General features: G+C 38.1%; 1 protein-coding gene across 6 annotated transcripts in view; it reads left to right on the forward strand.

Annotated features, from left to right (window-relative positions):
• SCML2 (Scm polycomb group protein like 2) overlaps positions 1–26,722 on the forward strand; it is a 69,462-nt gene extending 42,740 nt beyond the window's left edge. For 5 of the 6 annotated variants that reach the window (XM_018084344.2, XM_018084347.2, XM_018084350.2 and 2 more), the window contains 9 exons: positions 3,163–3,413; positions 8,139–8,274; positions 10,103–10,306; positions 14,681–14,863; positions 15,925–16,038; positions 21,774–22,055; positions 22,746–22,909; positions 24,390–24,504; positions 24,812–26,722. In XM_018084344.2, the coding sequence (XP_017939833.1) occupies positions 3,163–3,413; positions 8,139–8,274; positions 10,103–10,306; positions 14,681–14,863; positions 15,925–16,038; positions 21,774–22,055; positions 22,746–22,909; positions 24,390–24,504; positions 24,812–24,852 (1,490 nt within the window). In that variant the 3' untranslated portion in view covers positions 24,853–26,722. The remainder of the gene's footprint in view (positions 1–3,162; positions 3,414–8,138; positions 8,275–10,102; positions 10,307–14,680; positions 14,864–15,924; positions 16,039–21,773; positions 22,056–22,745; positions 22,910–24,389; positions 24,505–24,811) is intronic. The other variant, XM_008922355.3, reaches the window with a different exon arrangement.
• Positions 26,723–27,221: the final 499 nt, after the last annotated feature.

Consider the following 27,221-nt stretch of genomic DNA (forward strand, 5'->3'; position numbering starts at 1 on the left):
TGATTTTGTTTGTGCAAATGAGAAGGCCTTTGTGATGCAAAGCAGCATCCTGAAAAGGCAAATGTGCTTTTCTGGTTGTAAATATCCCAACTAAATACTGCAGTAATTGCAAGCAGAGCTTGGCATTTTTCCTCTCTATTCTCTTCATCGTTATATTTTAACAAGTTCTCATGAGACTATTAAAATGTCTTAGTTTTTGGAACATGTGGCCATGTGGGGATAACTCTGTCTACAGATGCAGTGGGTTGGCAGCTTGATTTTGCATGTCTTTTCATTTCCCTCCAGATCCTGTGACCCGGTGTAACCTTTGGTCTCCCTCTGAAGGCCGGGCTGAAGGAAGTATGAGCAGGTGACTGATGATCACTGTCAATACAGCCTGCAGACAATATGGGAATTACTTTAGCAGTCTCCCACTCCCTTGTGCTCCCCCCATCCTCTCTTAAATCAACAAATGCAAATAGCAGCCTCCTTATTTGCTGCTATCTCCAGGAGGCTGCCCAGGCAGCATGGCCTTTGTTGCAGTCCTGCCTATTGAAAAAAGCAGCTTCAGCCGTAGGCAGAAGGAAAAATACCAGTGGGACCTGATTCCCCCCCCTTAATGGTTAATGCTGCTAATATTTGCTCCTCTGGCGTACACAGGTAGGAAGATGCTGAGATAAGGTAGTACTTGATGTGTGTGGTTCAATAGTGCAACCTAAAGTGGTTGGAGCTGATTGCATTGTTACTTTGTCCAGTAAATGTCCTTCTGGAAGGGAATAGGGATTGTCCAGTGTCCCAAAACTCATACCTGTGGTCCTAGAACCTGTTGACTTGAAAGTAGCTATGTATTTAACACTATCTGTGTCTTTACTATGCGAGAACAGGAATGCATTTGCTAGATTTCAGCATAGACAGAGGCACAAAGAATTTGTTAAACATTTCTTTACAAGGTCATGATTGTTTTGTTAAATGCATAGTTGTGTGGCAAAAGTAAATAGCTGCATTTTATATTGTTGTAAGCAAATACAGGGCACAATATGTATTACTGCATTGTACAGCATATAGTTGATATTGTTTTGCTTTCCAGACATACAGCTTAACATGAGTTGCCATTCAGGGACATAAAAGTAATGCTGTGCCAGCATTTGGTTAAAATTCTGTTCATCTTATTTTAAGCTGTCATTGCATATGAAAATACATTTTGGCATACATAAATAAAAGGAAAGTGATCGCTTCGCACATCCAGAAGGTGGTCCTTCTCAGATACCTAGGAAATATCACGTCTGTATTTGATGTATTAGGTTTGCAACCAGAGATTTCTTCTGAACTGCCATTTAGGAATATTAGATTAATAACTGAATCAGGCAAATAGCAATGTATGTAAATGATCCTACAGCTCTAGAAATGTGTGTCAGGAGTACTTGTATTTTATAAGAAGTCTGGGCACAGTGTGTATTTCATCTTACTGTGACATTTTCTATTGCAAATACTTAATAACAGTAAACTCCTGAGTAAAAATATGGAGTTAAAGTAACAGTTGTAAAGCTAGGTGCTGGACTGTTGAGTATCACTTAGAGAGCTAGACATTAAAACTGTTACTCAGTCTTTATATGTTATTTTCTTGAGATCTCATTTCAGATTTATCTTTGTGTTTTATTTTGTGTTTTCCTTTGTTACCGGAAAGCCTCAACATAGTTATCTTTTCGGAGAAGAAATATTCCAAAATCACAAAAATCCAGAAGTAGCAGCCCTGTGTGCTCCACTTCCAGTCTGCATTAGTGCTTTGGATCAGGCACTGGTGACTGACGTAGTTAAAGCTTGCTTGAACCCTAATTTGCAGTACTTCAAAGTTATGTCACATTAGGTTCATAGTATGTAAGGTTATGGTAAATCACTTGAGTTTCACCGTCAGCAAGATGCAAAAGGCTGTGGTAGGAGCAGTGTGATACTAGAAAGCTAATTTTGAGTGTAAAGGTTTAAATATGTTGTGTGTTTCTTTATCGTACTTCTCAACAAGGGTGGTTTGATGTCACAAAATTTCCTATTTTCATCTTCTTACCTGTTCCGCAACTTGTAAAATCTGTCTGCCTGCCAGCAAGCAGGTCAACAAAATGGAATATTTATTGGCCTTTTGGACTTAGTATTTGCTTTTTTTTGGCCACAGGTGCCACTATAGCATGGTGTGGCACGTCTTTTCAGTGAGGATATGTCCTTATATGAAGGTTCTGTTTGGCATCCTTTTAGTGTTTTAATCTGTCCGTTGGGTTGGAAATAGATAAAATAAAATTATCGTTGTTATTTCAGAGAAGAGTGAATTGGATGGAAAAGACTCTTAACTAGGAAGTTCAATTCAGTGAAATCTGATCACATCCTGCAGCTTCACACCAGATTATAATGCAGTCATATCATATGCATATTGGATCATATTCAAGTGGATATCTGTTGGGATCCCATATTGAATTTGTATTGGGATGGGAGATTCACTCATTTCATGGGAGAAAACCACTTCAATGTAAAGAATGAGTAAAAATGATACTTTGTGTTTGATTTTTGGACGTCCTTCTTCCAAATGGTTTGAGGCAGAAAAATCTGGGTATAGTTATGTGAACTTAACTTTCTAAACTGGCATCTCAGAGAAATGCTCATTAATGACTTTTTACCTGTCATCAGTTTTCGTTGTCAGTGGGCTGATTTTCTTTGCTGCTCAGAATTGTTTTGTAGCGCCCTGGAAGTTGTTGGCATGTCTTGCAATTGTGAAACGGCTCTTAGAGGAAAGGGGCTATATTACAGGCTGTATAGTTTGTGGCCTTCTTCATGAAGGCCTTCTTGATGAATGGCACTTTATAAATATCATAATTAAATTATGGGAAGCATTTATAAGGTGAGTGGATTAATTATTTTTGGGGGGTTTTTTGTGGTTTTTTTTTTCCAATTCTTATTTGAATGTTTTTCTCTTAGGAAAGTTCCTCTAAAAGAATGGGTACAAAGAGTTCTCTCTTTGGCTTCAATAGAGTTACATAGTTTCATGCCAACCACTTAAGTTCAAAATACAAAGTATATTTATTTTACAATGTAAATTGTGCAGTACACTTTTCTTTTTTTAAGCCTTTGTTAGAAAAGTTGCTTTCCATTGTTCATTTTGAGGTTTTCCCCCCCTTCCCTTTTGTTTTTGTTTTTCCTCAGTTTCCATTACAAAGAGCAGTGCAAAAATCCAATCTTCCCCTTCCAAAGTGACCCGGCGTTCAATGCAGTCTCCACAGAAATCTGCTCCAGTACCAGCACAGCGAGGCAGGAAACCAGGTCGGGGCAAACCCCCTGGACAGTCTGCAGTTCCCAAGAAGGGCCGGTCTCCTAAAAATATTCCCCTGACAAAAAGCACCTCTCATACTGAAAATCTTAAAACAAGGAAAAAAAGTTTAAAACCTGGAAAAAAGGTTAGTCCTTATCTACTACTTTACTTTGTACTGCAAAATTTTGGAGTGAGTTTTTTTATTATTATTATTATTAAATTTTCTGTCTTCAGCCTTCAGGGCTTTACTGTTTTCATCAACTGATTGCAAGAAAAAATCTAGAATAGCTATCCTGGAATATTTCAGTGTAAGAGTCTGTGGATTATTTTATTCCCAAACAAGATTACTAAATTATTTATGGGTGAGTAGTTGGTGTTGAAAAATGCTATTCTGGAATAGCCATTCCCAGTAAAATTGCAAGAGCCAGGAAAGCTTTTAAGCTTTTTAGTCTGAGTTAGTTTGTTACTGAACCATATATATAGCATGTGTAATTTTTTTTATTTTTTTGTTTTGTTCTGGGTTAGAAACGAAAGAACAGTGAGGGCTTTGTTGCATAATTTAGGCTTCTTAAGCATACAGCTGGATTTGCCAAATGAATCTCATGGATACACCCTAATCCGGGAGATACTACTAGCATGAAGCACAAAGCTTCTTTCAGGCAAAACATTTCTCTAGGTGTGGGCCTAATTCTGCCCTGGTCTGAAAGACATGATGCCTTTCTGCCTTTCTCCCTGCCAAGCTGAGTCAGATCTGGAGTGTTGGCAGCTGCCTCCAGCTTCACCTGCAGTGGAGCTGTTTGATCAGGTACACACTGACACTGCTGTACCCTCACCCCACTTCCCGCTCCCATGTGGTACCAGTGCTGGTGGGTAACCTGTCTGAGTGAGATAGTTCAGGGAGCTCAACTGGTAGACAACTAGCACAACATCCGTCCCTCTTATTTCCTTCTTTGTCTGCTCCACCCCAAAAAAGCACAAGTGCTGCAGCTGCTGCAAGGAAGAATAGGATCACAGCAGGGCAGATTTCAGGCAATTTGGATTGCTGTGGAAGTACGATCTATTTTCTGAGGCTTGCTCATGCACAGCAGGCTGTCAAAGAGGAGTAGCAATCCTGCAGTGTCTTTCCTCAGGCAATCTACTCCTTCTTCCTTTGCATTAGCACTAGTGGGAGGTGGGGGACACTGTTGGATTTTTTTTTTTTGTGTGTGTTCGTTACCCACTCCCCTCCAAAGATTAAAAAAGTAGAAGTTTTGCAGCTTTTCTCCTTCACTGTATATCAGTGTGGGCTGTGGGATCTATTGCTAGTGATGTGTGGAAAGGGGTGAAGTAATGGCACAGGTGGGAATTCTCCCTTCAGTGACAGTGCTGATCAGTGTAAAGTGCTAGTGAAGTAACATTATTAGAGCGTAACCAGAACTCTCTAGTACAAAACTGGAAGCAGCACTTTGTTGAAATGATGACCACAAGATAAGAAATGATCTTGGGGACCAGAAATTGAAAGCTGAGCACTGTCTTCTCTGCTGCCTGCCCCTTCCAGTCGGACATCCAAACTGGTAGGCAGCTGATGGGATTGGTCTCCAGTTTTGTTTGTCTCTTGCTTGGTGTATGAAAGTGCACAGAGGCACAGATTAAAGAGGAGAAGGGTGCTTCTGTTCAGCATTAGCTAGTGGGTGGCGTGTTCTCCACAAGTCTGGGGAGGTTTTAAAGTACAGCATTGAACACAGGACTGTCAAATCTTAAGGTCTTACTCAGGTATGGCAGGATGCGCACTTTCACGTATGAATTTTGTTCTCTCTCTCATTAAAAAGAAATCGAGAGGCTTTATCTATCTTTTGAAACAATAGTTGGAGATATCTTGCCCTTAGAAGAGGCTTCTGGGCTCAGACTGGATGTCTCAAAGTGTCTGCTTGGAGCACTGCATTTGACACCTGATCTGTGTGAGGTACCTGGGGGAACTGATGGAGAATGGGGGTTACTGCTGACGCTCCCTGTCTTGGGGCAGTGAATCTGAGATGCACAGTGAAATCTGTGCACTGCTGATTTCCTCTGTGGGACCAGGCAACAGAGTTAGTTTCGCAAAATCTAAGTTTGATGTATCTAATTTGGGAGTTTTACTACATTAACTTTTGCATCAAAAACTTGAAAAATTAGCTCCTTTTGAGAATTCACAGAAAGTTGTTATTACTCTGGTACATGGTTAAATTGCCAAGATGTTATACATATGTGCAAGCTTTTCTTTGGACTGTTACACCTGTTAGCATAAGGGTAAAGAGGTGAAATGCAGCTTTGTGGGAATTGTGCAGAGTGTATCTGACATGGAGTGCCATACAGACTGTATACCTCACAGGACATATGCAAATGGTATGTGCCTAGAGATTTGAAAGTGATTTTTTTCTTTCTCCCCCAAGACTGATCCAAAAAAACTCCTCCAGATTTTAGACTGAATAATTGTGCTTCAGGTGTGAGCTGGCTGTGTGATAGTTCAAAACCTCTGTATTTAGGGAGATTGGTCTATGCCTGTTACTCTGTAGTTGTTTGAATTTCTTTGCCCTTTTAGGTTTGTTATGCTGCAATGTTTATCACTGTGCAGATATTAACTTTTATTGCACAACTAGGAATGTTGAGCCCTGGCGTCATTTTTCTCCTTTATTTAAATTTTTTTCTAATCTGCCCTACAAGCATGAGATGCATGATGGATTTTGTTTTCCATTTGTTTCTCACAGTTTGCACTTACGTTTTTACTCTGTCATAATGAAGAAGAAACCTCTTTACATCTCTTTCATTATATTTTAAAAGTACACTTTGCATAACAGTGCAAAGAATTCCTTTCAGAATTTCTTGAGGAAACACCTTGGTCTGAGTATGCGTAACAGCCCTAAATTCAACCTCACAAAAAGAGTTTTTAAGTGTCAGGGTAAAGCCAGTGTTTGAAGTTGGCCCAGTGGCACCAGACTCTGAGCAGTGCTCTCTGCAGGCAGACAGAACTGGCAGGGGCCAGCCAGTAACAGCCAGACCAAGGAAACGTGCTGAGCCCTGCTGGGAACATGACCTGCCTTGTGACACACCATGGCATTGGGCACACGGCTTGCTGCTCCTCAGTGTGGGATACAAAATGAGAGCCTCAGCTGAGCAAGTGTAACGTGCTATGTTTTCTTCTGAGGGCGAAGGTAGGAAGTGTCTGGCTGGCCTCACCACACTTGTATGTTAGTATGCAGAGCAGATGGTTCCTCTTAGTTTAGTGTTTGTATTTTGTTTTCATGGCTATATTTTTCCGATTTCCTCATCATTCTCCTTGACTTGACCACCCGTATTTTCCAGCATGGTGATGGACAACTGCTGCCCCTGCTCCAGGGGGCCTTCAGGAATATTAGATTTCAGATCAAAAACTCAATCTTTCCAAGTCCATTTTTGTTCCTTGTATTAAGGATGGAGAGAGACCTTTCTGTCATCCAGTGTGAAGATACTTAGGCAATTCCTGACAAGTAATACATCACTGCTTGGTTTTGTATCTAACCTGTGCCACCTCATCTCATTCACAATGCAATGCCAAACCTTGGCAGTCTATTCCTTATGTAGTGATTCCACCAGTGCCATATTGCTAAGCACTTTCTCGAGTGACACCTATCTTCTCTGAACTATAAGAGGACCATAATTTTTCTTCAAAGTGCCCTGGATTTCAGAAGGAAGTTAATTGATTCTTTATAGATGCTGTGAAGAAGTTAAGCACCACTTTTTTTAGGGAAGTGTATGTTTTGATTGCTTTCTACATTGTTTTTAATACATTTTTTGGAAAATATGCTGCTTCTAAAAGTGTGAAGGATGAATACTGCTAAATGGAAGAGGGCTTAGCCTTCCTTAGGGACTTGACTGAATTTTTATTTTACTATTTATCAGTTTTAACAGTAAATCCTTACCACATGACCACAAGTCTCTACTGACTTCAGCAGTGTCAAGACCTTGAGTAATCTCTTATATTCTTAATTTTTACTAGGTGAGAGAATGAGAATTTTATCTGTTCTCATGTGAGAAGAAGTAGTGAAGGGAGAAGTGATCAACTCTAATTTATTCTTTCTTTAATTTTCATGTATTTTCATAGTATGTCAAACCACATTAAAAAGGTCTTTCTTGTGAACATCTCTTTTCTAAAGCCCAGTCCAAACCAAATTACAAAAATATTCTCCTTTTCTCAACTGGAAAAGATAATGCACGCTGACCAATTTTGAAATCTCTGTGCTGCAAATGGTGGTTTTCTGTCATATGATAAGCTTCAAATAAGTTTGGTTTGGGAACGGGAAAGGTTTTGGCAACAACATGACTGGATTGTAGTGACAGGTTTATTTGATATCTTTCATGAAGCACCTGTTCCTGAAAGCGGTTACTTGAGAATTCCAGCTCCTTCAAAACAAGTTGAGGGAAAATACAGGTTTGCTGTGATGTTGATGTTCAGATATGACTCAGGTTTTTTATAGCAATATATACACAGTGCAACTAACTTGCTTGAATTGTGATAAACCCAGGTGATTGGAAGGGCATGGACAGGAAAATAATCCAAAACACTTCTTCTGTGCTTTGTAACACTTAGAAGAGTTCATAAATTTGTATAGAAAGCTTGCTCTTTTCCCACTTTTTAGATAAAGATGGGTTCCTTTATAAGTCATTTATCTTCCACTTCGTTACTAAAGTAGCTGTAAATGCAAACTGACAGTTTCTGATCTTCCTTTCCACAACTTTACCTTCTTTCCTGTGTGTGATACTTGTGTAATAAGGAACCACACAGATTCATTAAGATGGTAACTGATAGCAGAAAGGTTTTGCAGACTCCTTAAAAAATGTTAAACATTTTGACTTTGTTTTTTTTTTCTCTAAACAGAAAAAAATCTTGCCAGAAAAAACAACTCCTGCATCTCCTTCTCCTCAGTCATCTCCTGAGGGGGACAGTGGAACTACACAGATACATAAAGATGGATTTAGTTTGTCTGGTGCAACTGCAGCAGTTATATCCACAGGTAAAAGACAAAGAAAAAAATGTTCAAAATGGGTTCCATGTCAAGGAAAATAATAGTGTCATTTTATGGCAAATGTCCTGCAAACTTATTACTAAATAATTTTCCGACTACCTTATTTTTAAAGATATTTGTAGGAACCAGAGTTAGTTTGTAGAACTAGTATTTTGATGCCTGCATTACAGCAATAAATGCTGGGGCACAGGGGCTTTTGGTAGATCTGCTAGACCTGACAGTTTGTTCCTGTCTGAAGAAGGAAACTGTACAGTTCTTTCATGTCTGTCCCACTGCCTAATGTATGAAATGGGAGTAGATGTAGCAATGATATTCTGATATCATGCAGGCTGTACTGTAATATAACAAACTGGAGATTTTATCTTTGTATACCCTTACATGAAAAGAAACAACTCTGTTAAAACCCAGTAAAGGGAATCAGAGGGAATACATTCTTCTTTCCTCATGTTTGCTTTTTTTTTTCTTTTAAATATAATGAAATGCATCTTGAAAAGAGTTGGCAGAGAAGAAATAAGTTAGTAAATGAACTAACCCATTGAGGAACTGGTAACTCTGTAGTGAAACAATTTTTGTGTTGTCACGTGAAATCTCAGATCTTCCTAAAAATGCCATAAATTATGCTAATTTTGTTTGGGATGTCTTTTTACATTTAAGACCTGTTTTTACAATTGAAGTTGTCAGGCTCTTCTCACTCCCAAATTCAGTCATGGATGAGGAGAAAACATGTACTTTTTTCCTAGGAAAATAAACCTTTTGGTTGTTGTTGTTGAACCCAGACAGAAGATGCTATAGAAACTATTTTTGTTGATTCATAGCTTTGATTATTTGTACAAATAGGTTTCCTCCAATTTGCAGACATCAGAGAGTAAACAGATATGGATGAAGACTCTTGTGGAAGTACTTCAGTTTCAGAAGTCCTGGTTTTTATCTAAGTGCAAGTCATACTGCAGTTCAGAAAATGTCAGTCTTTTGTGTAATAGAATGTTTAGATTGTTTAATCACCACAGAGGCACATTTCTTTATTAAGCTGTAATAATGTCTCGGGTACAATTTTTGTCATGTGATAGTGAAGTTGAACAAGAAAAAAAAATCATCAGTTGCATCTTTTTCCCATGTTTTTCTGCCTTGGAAGTCTCTTTGGAAGACAATTTCACATTGTTTCTTTAAAAAGTGTTTTCAAAAGTCCTGTATGGTTTTTTGTGCTAAGCTTACAGTGTTTCTAGAGAAGTGTTTATTTTATTTAGCAGAGAAAACCGTGTTACAGTGTGGGAATCATGTGTGAGAGGTTTGGATCTTCTGAAGGTACAGGCCTTCAGTAGCCATTGTGTGTGTATAATGGCCCTGTGTGCATGTATATGTTAGTGCCATATGGGTGCTTCAGAATGAGCATCAGTGGTAGGTATATAACATAGGGTTCTCTTTGTTGCAACTTCTTAAACAGGAAAAAATTTTGACAGTAACTTGGTAAGACCAGCTTTTTAGAATTGTGTCTTAGTCATTTAGAGTACCTGCCAGTAATTCGTACTTTATTGGAACTAGTGTATGAGCAGAGATATCAAAATACAAGTCTTGTTACATTAGTGAGGTAGAGAAGGGCTTCAAAGAACAGGAAGAAAAAGTGGGTTTAGGACTCAGGTAGGAGAACCTTGGTGGAAGAGCACGTTCTGCATGCTCTGAAAGCATGTGTGCATGTTCAGCTTCTTGAGTTGACCAGCACATCTTTTCCTCGAGATTAAAACTAAAATGACACTTTGCAGTTCTAACTTGGAAACATGTCTTGGTTTCTTGGCAGTAAATATGGCTTGTACCTTTTCAGTGTGTGTTTATGTCAACAAACATGGAAATTCTGGGCCTCACCTGGATAAGAAGAAGGTTCAGCAGCTTCCAGACCACTTTGGACCAGGTCCTGTCAATGTGGTACTTCAGCAGGCTGTACAGGCTTGTGTGGATTGTGCCTATCAAGCCAAAACAGTCTTTGGATTTCTGAAATCTGGCCATCATGGAGGGGAAGTGATAACTGGTATGTGAAGATGCTTGGTTTCTTCTGTTTCTTCACTCGGTTGAGAACTTGAGGTAGGGCAGAAGAACTGAAGAACTGCAATGAATTTATATCACTTTTGTAACTATGTAAACACAGGCAAGAACATATACTTGTGAACTCCTTCACTACTGGTGGTGAGTGATCTATCTCACTCTGGGTTCAGAGTGATTTGAATAATTCTTCAAGTTAGAATTTACCAATAGCAGTGTTAAATTCCATATGCACAGTTAGGTTCTTATACTAAGCAGAGCTTGTGCACCTCATTTAGCAGCTGTAGCCAAACATTTGTAAAGTAAACTCAGTACAAGTGAAGTAATCAGCTTTATTAATTCAAGTCATTTGCATAATCTTATCCATACTTGGTGTTCTTTATGCATTAACCAAGTGAGTGACAAGTCTCAAACTAATCTGTTTAGCTTCCAGGCAAGTGATTCCACATGTTAAAGTTGCTGCTGCTTCTCTTACTCCCTTCCCCAGAACTGTAGCACGATCTTCATCAACCTATGTCCCATAATATGGAATAGGTTTATTTCTATTACATTTTGATGGCAGGTCTGTAGATAAATTATCTTTATATCTCAAACTGAATAGCTACTCTTGACATTTTTTTCCTTCTAGGCTAGGAAATATTCTATATAGCAGTTAGCACATCAATTCATAATTCCATCACTGGTGATAAAAATACTTTGCATTACTTTAATCTCTTTAGATTAACACCAGATGTGAAAGATGATTAGTGGAATAGAGGTTCAGTTAAATACTCATAAAGATGTTGCTGCATAACAATATTTAAAAAGCAGCACCCCAACCTGTGTACAGCAGAACTACAGTAATCTTGCTTAGGCATCCCCATGAATTTGTTCACAAAATGGATGCTGCTTCTCAGCTGTGTAGTAAAGGTTTAATGGCATTGTATATGTGTGGTTTTGAAACTGATACTGCTTTATTTTTGCAGTACGCATGAAAGTTTTTTATATTATTAACTCCTTGTTGTGCCTAATTCAGGCAAGTCAATTTTCTACAGCAAAATGCACTGAGATGTTCATTGCCAGTATTCTGTTTGTGATTGTTTATCATGAAGGACTAAATCATAGGCCAGTGGCAACTCTGGGCTGTGACTGAGTAGTTGAAAATAATTATTTCAAATAGCAGAAAAAAATTTCAGATTTCTCATGAAGTTGTGGTTTGTTTACATTCAAAAATTCTGTACAAAAAGGAAGTATTGTTCTGCATCTGGCTTCACCCCAAGGCCTGTATTCAGAGAAATCAGCTCTGTAGCCCTGTATTTGAGGAACCTGGTGATGTAGACTGCTCCTGAAGTAGAGTCCTGGTCCAGGTGATAGTGAGCCACAAGATCCCAGGGGGTTTCTGGTGTTCTTGAGCTCTTGCCTTCTCGTTGGCTTGTCAAACAGATTGCTGAGAAGCAGGTGAGCAAACACTCCCTGTCACTGTATCAAAAGTTTGTGTGTTATATTCTGTGAACCACGAAATATGACTTAGATTAATGTAGCACATTGCAGATATATGTGTGCATGAACAGCAAGGAAGAAGAGGAAAGCAAGAGTAGAATAAAATAAGGAATTACAGAATGAAATTTTGAGAGTATTTGCTTGTAGCTTTTCTTGATTTAAAGTGGTTTTGGTGGGTGGTTTGTTGTTCACGTTTTGTTTAGGTTTTTTTTTAAGACAAGAAAAAAGGATGTTGCAGCAGAAAACAAGAAAAGAAATCTAAATCTTTTGGGGAACTGATGCTTTCATGGCAAGTTTTATACCTGCTGTAGGAGGAAACTGTGCTGATGAGGACATGGATAAAATAATCTTGCTAGAATTTGTGGAATAATTAGGGGGTTCTTTCAGTTCAGCTGCCAAGGAAAATAATTGTTTTGAATAAAATTGAATTTAGAATTTTTCCATCTTTTCTTACTCAAACAAAGGCACAAACCCTTTTATTTTTGCTTGATGCATAAGGTTTCAATTCAGGCAAATATAACTGAAAGGAAATTAAAAGCTTGATTAGCAAGCCCATTATGGTGGTGGTGTCAGCCCCTTTTTTCTCCCTGTAGTACAGACACTGTGGTGCTTGGTGGGATGAAATAGATTGAGGCTCAGATAAATTTTCTCAAAAGAGAATTAAAATCAGACTCTTGGATAAGTTTCATCACTATCAGAAAAACACATTTTTCGATAGTTTAGCTCTCAGTCTTTCTTCTGGCTTGAATGTGGTATTTAAAACATACCCAATGGAAGGTAAAGAAATGAGTATGACTCCTGGGGGCTGGGATTGCACACGCAAGCTCCAGTCCCTGTTTATATATCATTAAAGGTTGAGGTTATTTCACCTCAAAAGTACTCCTTTTAATTTTTTTCCCCTAGCATTTGTCTGGGAAGAAAGATGCTCATATTGTCCCCAAGCAGAGCAGACAGTTGAGCCTGTGGGTCTAGATCACACACCCTTGGTTGGAGTTTTTATGGTTCCCCTGAGGTGTTCAGAGGACAGGGGAGCTGTGTTTGCACTGAATATTTATTTGTGGATTTTCCCCATGGAATGTTTTGCTGGGGCACTCACAATGCCTCAGCTGTTTCTTGCTTTATCCTCCTGACAACTTTTAAATAACATTGTTCTTTCCAATACTTCTTTCAAAATGAGAAATTAAGGGGTATAGAATAAGTCATTTCTCCAAAGTCATATAGGAAGATCCATAAAGCTATTATAAAGCATTTTAAATTTCTGCTGTAGCTGACTACTACCTTGCAGTAAATTTGTCAGGAGGTCAGCCTGTGCTAGGTCTCACAGCCCATTTGCTCTCCAGAACTGGTTGAGTTCCATGCAAAAATTTGCCTTTGGAGACCCCTTCCCCAAACAGGATGTAGAGGACCTTGTGTCTGAGCCACATGTGGGACTGTTAATCATTAGCATTTCATTTGAACGTTGGAGCCTGGAAAAATCGAACAGGCCACGGAAACACTTTTTTCCTGTAGTACTGACTCTTAAACTTCAAGTACTTGCATTGGTCAGTCTGTCATGAAAGCAGATGGGAGAGGGAGCATGTTGTTGATGCTAGCTGGTTAACTTGCATTAACTCTAATCAGAAGCTTCCTTGCATCAACAGTGTAAGTAATTGACACTTCAGATTTCCTAAGGAAGCCTAAAATATGCTAGGCTTGGGCATTTTCTTTGGTTTTGTGTATATTATCTGTCTCTTTTGCAACACGATATGGAAATATTCCTTAATTCAGATCTGTGAATAAAGGCTTTCATGTCATTTCTGGCTTTTAAAAATTTTTTTAATGCATCTGCTACTGACAAAATGTGATCCTTTAATGCTCTGCTTATCATTTGGAAACTTATGTTAACAACAGAAACTGCATGACAGGCTGAAAACCAAGAAGACAAATTGATGCATAAACCTGGTGTTCGTGCCGCTTCTTTTCAGTGCTTAGTTTAAGTTACAAGTTTGTTCCTGCTTTGTTGTAAAGTCTTTCTAATCAGAAGTAACTAAAAGTTTCAGCTGATGTAATGGTAATTATTTATCCATATATTGGTAGTATTGAGCCTTTTCAAAACCTTACTAATTTGCACAGAAAAGGAAAAATATCAGCTGCCACACTGTGTTTGAGGGGCAAGGAAGGAGATCAGCCAGGAAAAAACATAAGGCACATGTCCCGGCTGCTTGTAATCACTCAGTTTAAAAGACTACAGATTCTTTTGTGGCTGTTGTGGTGTCTCTGCCACCTAGCTTTTGTTGAAATAAGTGAGAGCTTGACCACTGTAGTGCTGACAGCAGCATAGATTTCTCTAGTGATAAAATAAATGGCAAAAGTTTCCGTAGTCAGAATTTCAGTGGTAATGGATGCCAGCACATTACCACAAGTATGCTCCCTTCAGTTAGAAACTGAGAAAAAAAAATGTTAAAATTGTTTGTTTCATTCCTTCTTTTTTAAAAAAAAGAAAAAAAATTGTTTGGGCTTTTTTTATTTTTAGCAAATATTTTAAAGGCTCTTTTGTGTGCTATGTCCTGCAAATAGGTGGTAGAAAGCTTACTGTTTTATAAGCAAGTAGCAGAAATTACGCAAGGTTTTGGTGGTGAGGAAATAGCTGCAAGTTTTGTTATACTAGTGTGAATCCCAAATTATTTTATTAAAACCAGTTCCTATAGAGCAAATTTAAACTGACATGGATCCAATGGAAGGTAAAATCAGTCCTTTGGATGTGAATTTTTTAAACTATTGGAATGATTATTTACTCCTCTCATGTCTTGTGTGGTTTAAATCAAATCTGGATGTCTTCTCCTTTAAGTTAATGATGGTATTTTACTATACTTTATGATGTGTGATGTAATCTTCTTATTCACAGCTTCCTTTGATGGGGAAAAGCATGCCATCAATCTTCCTTCTGTAAACAGTGCATCATTTGTCCTGCGCTTCTTGGAGAAGCTCTGCCACAGCCTGCAGTGTGATAATCTCTTCAGTAGCCAGCCTTTCAGCCCTTACATGGGATGTGCACATAGTCCTACAGAGTATGATAGGAACAAGCCAGGTATTGTTAATCACTTGCTACTTTCAAGTGCTGGTATTTTTGAGAAATGCAGTGAAATTATGAATTATAAAATGTAAATTTTTAGTCTTTCTAGGATGCGAATGGCTTGAAATTAATACACTTCAGTTCTTAGTGGATTGGTTCCACTGTGATAGTGCTTTGACAGAAGGGATAGCTTATACCACATGGGTGTAAATAATTTTGTTCAGCGAACTCCTCCTTGTAGGCAAGCCAGAAAACATATGTACTTTACCACTGTGATACCATTAAAAAGACAAGCTCAAAACTTCACATTTTACTTGTTAAAAATTATGTTTGGATCATAAAATAAACTTACTGAAAGATACTTGCTGCCTATGAGAAGGGGCTTGCCCTGAAAGGCAATTCAGTCTAACCCTTCCAATATTAGGAAAAGGTCGTTTCTTTTCTCTTTATTCACCTTACTTAGTGATGACTCCAAAAATTTTACATTCTGCTATGTACAGTCCAGTCTTCTAGTAGAAAAGGTGGATTTTGCAGGTGGCTACTTGTGAAATTTTCCGTGAGTCCAGTATCTTTGCTGCTCCAGGAAAATAGAGTGAAGGGGAGAGGACATGACTTACCCAACATCTCCCAACAGATTGTTTGCAGGATGTGGTGTTACAAGTCCCAGATCAAGAGTCACCAGGAGCCATAGCTGAGATGGCCTTGTTGTCAGGGCAATTTCAGGAGATTCATATTGGGAGCGAAGCTTCCTCTCAGCTGTCTGGTAGTTGAGTCTGTTTTCTGGGTGCTGCTTTAGAAAATATGGGGTTTTTTCATCTTTCCAGTGGAGGAATTAAATTTATAATCCTATCTGTTATGTGCAAGTCATTAGTTTTAACTCTTTTCAGAAAAATAAGTAGACAGGGTCAAGGTAATTCAACTTAGAAAGCTCGTATTGAAATGACTGAGGCTGTGTGACACAAGAAACTGAACTGTAACCTGGTGACTGGCTGATGTCTGTCTTTGCTTTTGTCCCTGGACTTTGCCCATGAGCAGCTTTATGCTGGAATAATACATGGTGACTTTCCTCTTCACAGCCAAAGAAGAAATACCTGAAAACAGGAATGCTAAACGATACTCTCAGGACTCTCCACCATATACTGCTCCTCTTTCCCCTAAACTTCCCAGAAAGGATGCTCATCCATCTGAAGGTAATTACATTATGTCGGGATTATATATGAGGATTATTTATGGTTTCAGTATTTCCAGTCAAAAAGGACTGAGTACAACATATGTGTCTGGTTTGTCTCTAGCCTTTGACAGGTCAGGGTGAAAGTATGTTAATTATTGATCACTGGCACAGATTTTGCACTTAGGGAAGATCTACTGCAAGTCACAGCAGTGCTTCTCCTAAACCCGCAGCCTTTTCTGCAAAGGGGCTCAGGCACATAGGTGACAGATGAAGCCTCCTGCTTCATGTATGGCTGAAAACCAATTGCCTTGAAATGGGTTAGGAGATAAATTGGAAGCAACTCTTAACTCTAGGCAGAGATCATTAAGTGAGTAAGGGTGCAGCTTGATGGTACAATTTAGCAGAGTTTATGGCTAGCTGCCTGGGAAAGTTGTGCTGCTCCTGCTTTCCTTGCCTCCTTGTCCCTGCATTGAGTCCTAGCCCACCCCTACTCCTTCTCTCTGGCTGATTAGTGTGCTGAACCGTTAACAAAAGCACAGAAAACATTCTGGTTAAGAGTCTTGCAGTTTACTTCTCTGGGGTGACTCACTGTGGACTCAGGTGAGCATAGGGAAGGGTTGAATCCAAGGCAGCCGTGGCCAGGGTAGTGGCATAGCCTTCCTGTGGCAGCTGACTGTTAGGTTGATGTTGTTCACTAATAAATAGCACTTTTTTCTTGTGCTGCAATTGAGCTGCAGTAACTGAGCATATGTCTAATTTTAGTCTGCCTCAGATGTGAAGTAAAGGCTCTAGGTTTAAACCTCAGAGAGAGAGACACAGCAAAATGCTTTTTTACTCTGTATTTGCTACTTAACTCGTTCAGCCGTGATAAATTGATGATATTGACTCATCCCATCTGATACATACTTTCTCTTGCTAGAAGATATTTACACATTGTTTTTTGAAATATGATGGGAATGAGGTGTTTTCCTTCTTTTTTCTTTTTTTCCCCCTTTTTTTATGTGATCCTGAAGTGATTTTGTATCTATCAGCATGAGTGGGGGCAGAATAATCTCTTCTGTTAAAGCAGAAAAGGATATAAAATTAAAATGTTCCAAATGATAGCTTATTTAAAATGGTACCTCTTATTATTTTGTATATATGTAGCATATTCACATATTTGTATTTCCTGCAGCTGTTATTATATACAGTTCTGCATTGATTATCGATTTCTGTGTCTTTCAAAAAGAAGCACTGGCTTAATTCCAGAGATACGTTGTACACCTAAGTCAGATATTTCTGGTAGGTAACATAATAAGTGTGGAGCACTTAATTATGCTCAAATGAAGTTGTTTCATTTGGAGCAAAACAAATGTTTAAGTTTATCTTGCTAGAAATCTTTCTCGAAGTAAACATGAGTGCACATTGTGCTTCTTAATCCTTGTTTGTAATGGGTCTCTTTTACAGAGGAAGTCTTTAAAATACATTTTAAGATCAGTACTTCATTGTAAAGTGCAGTTACTTGGATAAAAAATAATTAAAATAAGTGTTTTTCCATGGTTTCAAAAGTTTGAATTTGTGCTTTCTGCATTTCAAGAGGCAGAGTGTTCTCTAGTGTTGTGTGTTTCCCATTAGAGCAATGTCCTCCGCTGAAAATCTGGAGGCAATTTTATAGCGGTCAGTCATGGGTTGGTTAGCAAGAAAGATCTGCCCCGAAAAAGTTCTTGTTCCATTGATGTTGTCTTAAAATAGTTGTTTCAAAATATCATTTGAAGGTGAAATGGAATAATTGTGGGAAATGGGTCTTTCAAACAGCTCGTTTTCCTTCTGATCTGCTCAGGGATATGTTTTGCAGATTTTACTGCCTTTCTTGCTCCTTAACAATTTCTTCTTTAAGTTATGAAAGATAAAGGAGGAGGGAGTGGGGAATAAGTCAGACTCCCTACCCCTGAAAACAGAGTGTTCTTACTACTGTGTCTGATTACATCATTTTGTTATGTATGAGACAGAACAACTGGCTTCTAATTCCCAGAAGAACTTCAAGAAAACAAGACATCCAATTCCTGCTAAGGCCTTCAGTGCTTAAACAGTATACTGTCATCCTTACATTTGAAACATAAGGCCTCTTATTGGCCTTTTATTAATCCGTGCAGAGATCAGGCATTCTGCAGTGGAACCTCCCACCTCTTTCTTGAGCGCTGTTATTCACAACTGCTCGAAACGTCGAGGTAGGAGGAATGTGTCACTCCATGGATTGCAAAGCTCCATTTGCTGGATGTTTGTAGAGCAGCTAGATGGATGGAACAGAAGGTGGATTGGACACTATAGTTGCCGAACGCCTTCCCTAAAAAATGATGGGAAATACCTTTCCCACCTTGTGTATGTGAGAGTTTACAGTAAGATAAATTCAAATGTGAGTATCTTAGGGCAAAAAAGCAGAGTTGATCTTTCCCAGACCTATTTATTATTGTTTACTTTAGAGTATAAAACATCAGAAAGAAATCTGGGATATAATTGAAATAAATATAATTAAATTATTTTGTAATACAGTCAATTTTTTTAATCTTTTTGTCTTCAGAAATCTTGACAAAAATTATATGAAACAATTATTTCTCAAAAAAAATCCTATGTTTGGACTCCTGCTTGTTTGCTATGAAAGCTACAAAAATAGTTTTGCTGTAATTGTTTAAAATATCACCTCTGCCTTTTGACTTTGGACTGAGATTTCTGTTAGTGATTTCATTCTCTACAGCTCTAATTTTCCCTTGGTTGGCTAGCTTTTAATTTTATAGTGCTCATCATTGACTACATCTCTTAAAATCTTTCCGAAATTCTATGGAATGATAGCTTTTGTTTCTAATTTTTATAAGTTGCTGTAACTACTTCTGAGAAATGAGTTAATTTTCCTGTTTGTTTTTTTGAAAATTTTAGTAGCTTCTTCTTTGCTTTTGTGATTGAAGTTTGACAAACTATAAAGTTTTGCAGTGGTTATTTTAGAATTATTTATATGAAAGAGAAGGACTTGTGTCCATAAAAGCTTTTTTGTTTGACGAGTATTGAATTTAGTAAATGATGTTACACTGTCTCTTAGACAAGGAGTCCAGGAAGGCTGGGCACTCTTTAAGATGGAAATCTTAAAGGTGCAGGAGCAGGCTGTCTCCAAATGCTGGAAAAAGACTGGCCTGGCTGAACATAGAGCTTTGGCATGAACTCAGGAAAAAAAAAGGAGAGTTTATGACCTGTGGAAGAAGGGACAGGAAAGTTAGAAGGACTACAAGGATGCTGTGAGGTTATTCAAGGAGAAAATTAGAAGGGGCAAAGCCCAGATAAAACTTCACCTGGCTACTGCTGTAAAAGACAAGAAAATTTTTTTCTTATTTTTCTCATCAATCAAAGGAGGGCTAAGGGGAATCTCCAGCCTTTATTGTATGTGGAGGGAAACAAAGTGACAGAGGTTGAGGAAAAGGCTGAAGTACTTCATGCCTCCTTTGCCTTGGTCTTTAATAATAAGAGCAGTTGTTCTCCATGTACCCAGCCTCCTGGAAGACAACTGGACAACCTTCATGAGCTGGAAGACAGCGACAACCTAAACAATTCTGTGATTCAGCCTAAACAGTTTCAACCTAAACAATTCTATGGTTCTATAATCCTGGGGGAAATTGGACTGAGGTCAGGACCTGACACACCACTGAAGACATACACAAGCCTATGGGGCCATATGGGATCTACCCAGAGTACTGAGGGAGCTGGTGGAAGTGCTCCCTGAGCCACTTCCACCTTTTTGCTCTCTACAACTATGTGAAAGAAGGTTGTAGGGAGGTGGGGAGTGCTATCTTCTCCCAGGTAACAAGAGAGAGGATAAGAGGAAATGGCCTCAAGTTGCACATAGGAAAGTTTAGATTGAATATTAGGAAAAGTTTCTTCACCAAAAGGGTTGTCAAGCATCAGAACAGGCTGCCTGGGCTGTGTCATCATCTCTGGAGCTATTTAAAAGGCACATAGATGTGGCACTCAGGGACTTAGTTTAGTGGTGAACATGGTGGTGCTGGGTTAATGGTAGGACTTGATGATCTTAGTGGTCTTTTCCAACCTAAATGATTCTGTGACTCTGTGATCTTGCCTTACTGAATTCACTAAGTAGGGAACTGGCTCTGTGAATGCCTTTATCCCCTCCCAGGATTATGCTGGCTGAGGACCAAAATACACTTAACAGTTCTTCACTGCACTCCACGTTTAAACAGGATTCAGCAGAGAACCTAAGACCTCGTGAACCAAGTTGAAAGCATGCTTGAGAAGCTTGATGTTTCTTTTAGGAAAATACTCTTCCTTTATTTTTAATTTGGGATTTGCCCAAGAAGTTCTTGAAAGTTTTCATATAAGAGGGTAGTAAAAAGCTTATTTCATGAACTTGTTTCACAGAATATACCAGTTCTTTTTCCAAAGAATATGCTGCTTCACTAGCATATGTTTTATAACTTCACTAGAATAATTTTCAAGATGGTAGTGTGGGGCTTACACTTCTGTGAACCTGTTAGCTATATTTTTCCAGCTCTTAACTCTCCTGCCAAAGCAGCATTTGTTTCATACAGATTTGTACATTGTGGTTCCAACTTCATTCTCATGCTGTTGCTTGGCCTGATGCAAACAGAGAGGAGTATGTATGATTGATAGAGAATAGAGTGGTGGTCTTGTTGATTTGGGATTTTTTTTTCCCCTCACATAGCATGCTTCTCCCAAACAGACCTGAATTGGGTTGAACAGGAGTGGAGTTTTCAGTAATCAAGCAAACCTGGCTCCTCTCTCATGCCACAGGGGAAAGGATCTGCTGAACTTAGCTAATCTGCTTAGAAACAGTATTGATAGGCTCTAAAAATTCACAAGTCTTCTGAGTGGATGTTGTTTGCCTTTTGCAGACTAAAAATTAGCTGATAAATTGTAAGAACCAGAATATTGTTATAGTCCCTTCATGAGATCTGATGTTTTTTGGGATTTTTTTTTGCTTGCTCCATGTGTTCAGTAACGTACATGTATCTTTAGCTTTCCAGAGTCTGCGCTTACAGACTCTGAGACCCCTCCCTGTGCAAAGAACTAAGGGTCTGTAAGTGTACAGCACTGTGGTCAAAAACATGTTACATTAGTGTGCTGTACAGGGCACTCACAGCCTTCTATGCCTTTGCCTGTAACCTTTTCCCTTTTTAACAATGGTCCCTGTGTCTGAACCTTTTGGGATCCATAGATAACAATTGTCCACTTGTTTTGTTTATGAAGTTAGTGCCTCCCTCTGCTGTTTAGAGCAATTTGAACAATTATTAGCTAACATGAGTTTTTTATTTGTATTAAAAATGTCTTGCAAAATAACTGTTACATAATATTAATGGTTAGCTTTTTAAGAATACGTTTTAAAAATAATGAAAATTCTTGACTAAAATTATTTGATGTATCAGTATTAACACTAGACAATTTTATAAAAAAAATTCCTTTGTCACTTCCCTGTTCATAGGATTCAATAAATACAACTGAAATGATTTATGAAGGCTGTCTCAAAGTTGACATATTAAATATTTTGCTACAAAAAAAAAAGTTTTAAAAATACAGTAAGAGACCACTGATTACTTAAAGAGAAGGGGAAACTTTCAAAAGCAGTGATTGCCTCACAGGGGATTGGTTAACAAGCTTACAATCTGTCAGTATCTTCAAGAGAACATAGCAAGGTCTTAAATAATAAAGGTATAACATCCATCACTTTGAACATATTGATACTTGCTTTTTGTGTAGCAGAAACTTTGCCTATAGAGGAAAACAGCACTTCCAAAGAACACCGATTTTCTGAGGACTCTATGGATTCTGCACTTAATTCTGTAAATCTGTCAAGCCCAACCTGTCGAAATTCCACAGAGTACCGTACTGCAGGAAGTGCTGCATATTACAGAAATTCCCATCAGCCAGCAACTGCTACCTCAAATTCAACCCCAATCCTGCGCAGTCTGTCTTTGAGCTCTGCTGGGAGCAGCAGTTACTGTGAAGTCAGTAGGAATCGAATACAGAGGCGAATTGAAGGTATGCAATTATACAAAACCTTCCAAAGTATATAACTGCTTTTACTAACATACAAAGTTATGAATAAAGAGCTTCTTTGCCATAGGAAAGCTTGCATATGGAGTGAAACGTGCTGTTGCCAAGCATGTCAGGCTTGCTAATCTAACTGCAAATGCAGAACTTAAGCCTGTTAGAACTAATAGTGCTGTGCAGGCTGAGGTGGGTCTTGCCTGCTGCACCTTCCTCTTGCTGCTGTTACAGGACCTGCAGCAAGCCAGACCAGACAGGGCCTATATGCATATCACTTCCTGAGCGTCTTATCAGCTATTGCCATGTTGCTGAAATACAGGGATAGGGTTTCCTACTCTCTCCCTCTGTCTGTACAACTTAAATTGACTTTGCCACATTCCCAGTCAATAGCGTCTTGGGACCCAGGAGCCAAGTACAAGTCAAACTAATCCCTCTAGGTATGTCACAGTGCTAATGTTTGTGCTGCTGTAAATACTTGCAGTTATAGAAGGCATTTAAAAACAAAAGGAACAATTCACTATCATTAGAAGGAAAATAAAGCATCTTTTATTTTAAAATATTGCAAAGAGCGCATAATAAAAGTCAAAAGTTAATATTGAAGTGTCTTACCTGAAATGAAATGTGTTATCCCTGTATAGACAAGTGATACTTTTTCCTTTCACAATATTTTTATATTAAAAGCTGCAAGTTCCACAACTGGACCGGATTTGAATTCACTAAAAAGGGAACCTTCAAGAATATTGAATAAGGACCCTTCCACCTGGTCAATAGAGGAAGTGGTGCGTTTTGTGAAAGAAGCTGATCCACAGGCACTGGCTCCACATGCAGAACTCTTTAGGAGACATGTATGATGCATATCCATTCCTTTCTAGTAGACTGTGTGTCACACTAATGTCTTAAAACACAGCTTTCGTGTCTATCACTCTACTTACACTTGAAGGTAGAATAGACTCTATGTGTATATTAGAGGGAGGCTGAAAATTATTTTTCCACCTGAAATTCCTCCTGCATTATATTTTCTCTGTGTTCCAGTCTTGTTAGACTAAAGTAAATAGCCAGTGCTTTCCAGCATATATGGAATAATGCCAATACTGGAAGTACCCAAGTTTTAATGGCCAACATCCCTGGTATCTCTAGAGAAAATGGTATTCCCATGTACAGTACGGGGCATTTGGCCCCCCTGTTTTAGAGATTTAACGTCCCAAAGTAGAGATGCTGTTATCCCTTGTTAGCTAGAACACTTGGTCACTAATACTAGAATTCAGAGAATCAATTGAAATGTTGAATTCATCTGTTTGGAAAAACAATGCACAGGTTTTCATAAGGTCTGACTAGATGTTATCTTTAGAGATAGAAACTGTGTCAGTTTGTGCTGGTTTTGATCTCCTCTGTACCTTCTTGCTGTACTTTTCTATGCAGGTTGCTCAGCAAAGAGCTGCTTTCTTAATTCATTGTATATATGGCCCTCCAAAAAGAGGCTGGCTTTCTCTGTAGTAGTATTTCACCCATGTTCTGTACCATCTCCTACTAACAGTTAAATCTCTGAGTAAACTGGATTGGAAGGAAAACTCAAAATAACTTTTAATAGAGATTCCTGTCTTATGTTTTATTCTTAGTTGTATAACAACAGTAAATGTCACTTGTTTTGTCAGGTTTATGTTTAAAAAAATAAGACAGAGTGGTCCTCTTTATGGTGTTTTATGAAACTAATTGCCTGTCTACAGTATGTAATGATACTAGGAGCTTAGGACTGTCATATTTCAGCAGCTTCTCAGTCAGGCTGTTAAAATCTGACTAAGTTGTCCTTGGTCTTGATCCTAACAATCTCTCTGGTTCGACATGGACATAGATCTGTCTTATTTCACAGATTTAGATGGTCTATAACCCCTTCCTCTGTGTGACTGTTTGCATGCACATGCCAAAATCCTCCCACAGCTGTGTTCAAGGTTCAGTGCAAGGCCTCAGCGCTTGGATCATTTAATCTCTAACTGCACAGACCTTCCTTTGCAGCTTCTTTTTTTCCCCCTCGACCCGCTCACTTTTTTCTTCCCAGTCAGGATCTAATTTTGAGGGCTGTTTGGTCAGTTTCTCTTATTTACTATATTTTTCTTTCTTTAACAACTCAAATACCTTAATCATACATTAAAAAATACTAAAATAAATTAAATTTCAGTGGTCATCTGTAAATATAAAGTTATACTAAGTTACTGTTTTATATATAGTAGATATTTTTTTACGACAGTATAAAGAAATATAATGTACTTTCCAGTTTTACCATGCAACTTATTAAAGTTATATGTTGTGTTTATTCTCTTCCTTCTGCAGGAAATTGATGGGAAGGCACTGCTCTTACTCAGGAGTGATATGATAGTGAAATATATGGGACTGAAGCTGGGGCCTGCCCTTAAGTTGTGCTACCACATTGAACGACTTAAACAAGGGAAGTACTAGATCGTGGAGATACCACAAATGTGTGTGTTTGTGTCACACTAAGCTCTCAGGTTCACAGCCATCCCCTTTGTTTGAAACTGTTTTGCTGATATAAATAGTCTTTATTTTTTGAAAGTGCTCTCGAAATGTTAAAAAGACATTCAGGATAAAAGGGGGGGGAGGGATTTGTATTTCATCCTGGTATTTTTGTGAACTATTTCAGAAAGTTGGCAGGCAAGGACAGTTGATCATACTGGGTGTGGGCAGGTCGGGTAACAGCGCTCTCCTAATCCTGAAAAGTGTGTTCTGTGTTACAGGCTTCAGCCAATGTATTCATATTCAGAACCAAAACAGCTGAATCCCAAAGGGAAATAATAAAATAAACCGGCTTCAGGTGTTTAAAATTTTTACAGTGGTGCCTGTAAACTTTTATATTGCAAGAAAAACTTGAAATAGAAGATCTCATCTCTGTAGTGAATACTCTGTCTGGTCTTCCAGAAGAGAAGAAGGGTTATGGAAGAGAGGGCTTAATACAAATATAAGCTTTTATAAAGTGTGATTATCAGTCCTTCAGTAAGTTATGAGGACAAATATATGGTATATTGTCAATTTATGCAGGCAATAAATATTTCTGTTTCATGGAACGGCATATTGGCTGTGTAAACAGCCATTTCTGGGACAAACTGATTTCACTGGAACAATGCATCCACATCGTAAACATTCCATCTTTTTGCTCAGTTTGGCATGGATACGTGTGTTCATGCTTTTTATATGTACCTGTGTATGTGTCAGGGAAATACATACTATATATATATAAAAATACATACACAGTGTACATATGTATTCAGTTTTTAATATGTACTTTGCACTGTGCCAGAGAGAACTGTACAATTTCTTGTTGTTTTTTTTACCAGTAAATTTAGCTGTGTATTACTTTCTTTAGCACCCGTTTAATTTGTTCTTGGAGTCAGAAGGTGACAAACAATCAAAAGGTGTCTTTATTCATACAGGTGAGATCCCTGTACTATGCAATACTCCTGAATATTCATCCCTTAAATCTGAGCCATATATTCTGATATATTTTTGGAAAGACACATTGGTTACTATGTTTTGGGTTTATATTTCCTGTAAGGAAGTGCTACTATGTAACTGATAAACCTTTTTTTGGGGGGTAAAATTGGTGCTGTTTGTTTAAGCTGCAAGAATGAGTGGTGATAATAAAACAGTTTGTTGTCACTGCGATTGTAATATACATCAGGGAGAAGAAAATATACTTTCTGTGTAGGAAACTGAATGTAATAGTGAAACCATATATAATAGTAAAGTGATAAAAACTGTTTGTTAGGGAAGGTGTAGTCCTCAAATGCTAGGGTTTATTATATTTCTTAATACCTTTTTATATGAAAGCATATAGTATAAATGTATTTTTTACAAATTCCTTTTTTGAAAATGCCTTGCTTTACTAGTAGTCTGATACTCATCAGGTTTCAACAGAGATACTGCTGCAAAATAGTGAATTTGGTGACTCACAAGTCTAAGTATTTCGTTAGTTTAAGTGACTACAATGCAATTTTAATTCAGCAAGTCATTTGGACTTTGAGAATTGTTTTTCTTATTACATCATTAGACATTTGACACTAAAGTTTATCTATATCAATTTGTTTTGCATATCTTTTGTGGCGCATGTGTGCTTAGACAAATAGTACAGGCATACTCTTTGTAGTGAGAAAAGTCAGAGCATTCATTGAAGAAACAGAATATTTTCTCTTTATGTTAGAAAAATACTGACTTAACTTCCGTATGGATACACGAACAATTATGTATTAAGGAAAACATCATGCCCCACATGTTCAGTATATTGTTTATACATATATATAATTGTATACTATTTCTTCCACACTTTATTATGCTGAATTTGGGTTCTTCAGCATAAAAAGATCTCATATAGTTTAAGTGGAAGTAATTGTCTGAAAACAGTTTTCATTTTCTACGTTGCCCTTGGCATAAAAAAAACAAAGATGTTTAAATTTTCTGTTTGGCCTTTATGGAATGACATTTTTGTACATGGCACTATTATGGGTATAAATATTTGTTCAAGGCTTTGTGTGCACCCATGTGCACAGGGAATACTGTGATTTGCTGTACCAGAATTTCTCCACGTGCTATAGCATGAGGTTCAAGCATTCAGAGTGTTACAGCAGAATATATTTTTTATTCTTTATTTTCAATGGGATGTTCCTATCTAGCAAGAAAAATAAAATAGTTTGTTCATTGTTGTAACTGTCCGTTTTGTTTGATGTCGTGTCTGTGTGTGAGCGCTGTTTGCGTAGGCAAGGGTAGCTATCTTATCTGGCAGTTTTGGACAGATTGTGGAAACATCTGATGTAAGGAAGTTTTAATCAAAAGGGTAAAATCATTCCAACATTGTTCATCTGAAGTGAGTAATGTTTGAACTTGTCTGTGCTTTCAAAACAATAACTTACTTGGTTATTCAACTGTTCGTTTTTGTATATCTTATTGCAACTTGCAGAATTCTCATATAACCAGTGAGGGGAAGAGACTGCTAAAAACTGTCCTGTGTTCAGGTAAAGACATGAAATGTATTAAGTCAAAGCAGTTAATGGCAAGAGGTTTGAACTTCATACACTTCAAGCTTTCTTATTTCTATGATGCAGAAATCTCTTGTTTCAGTGTCTGTTCGCAGGGATCAGCCTGCGCTTGAGAAGT

Source organism: Manacus vitellinus, unplaced genomic scaffold (assembly GCF_001715985.3).
Source record: "Manacus vitellinus isolate BGI_N305 unplaced genomic scaffold, ASM171598v3 scaffold_7_pilon, whole genome shotgun sequence".
NCBI classification, from domain to species: domain Eukaryota; kingdom Metazoa; phylum Chordata; class Aves; order Passeriformes; family Pipridae; genus Manacus; species Manacus vitellinus.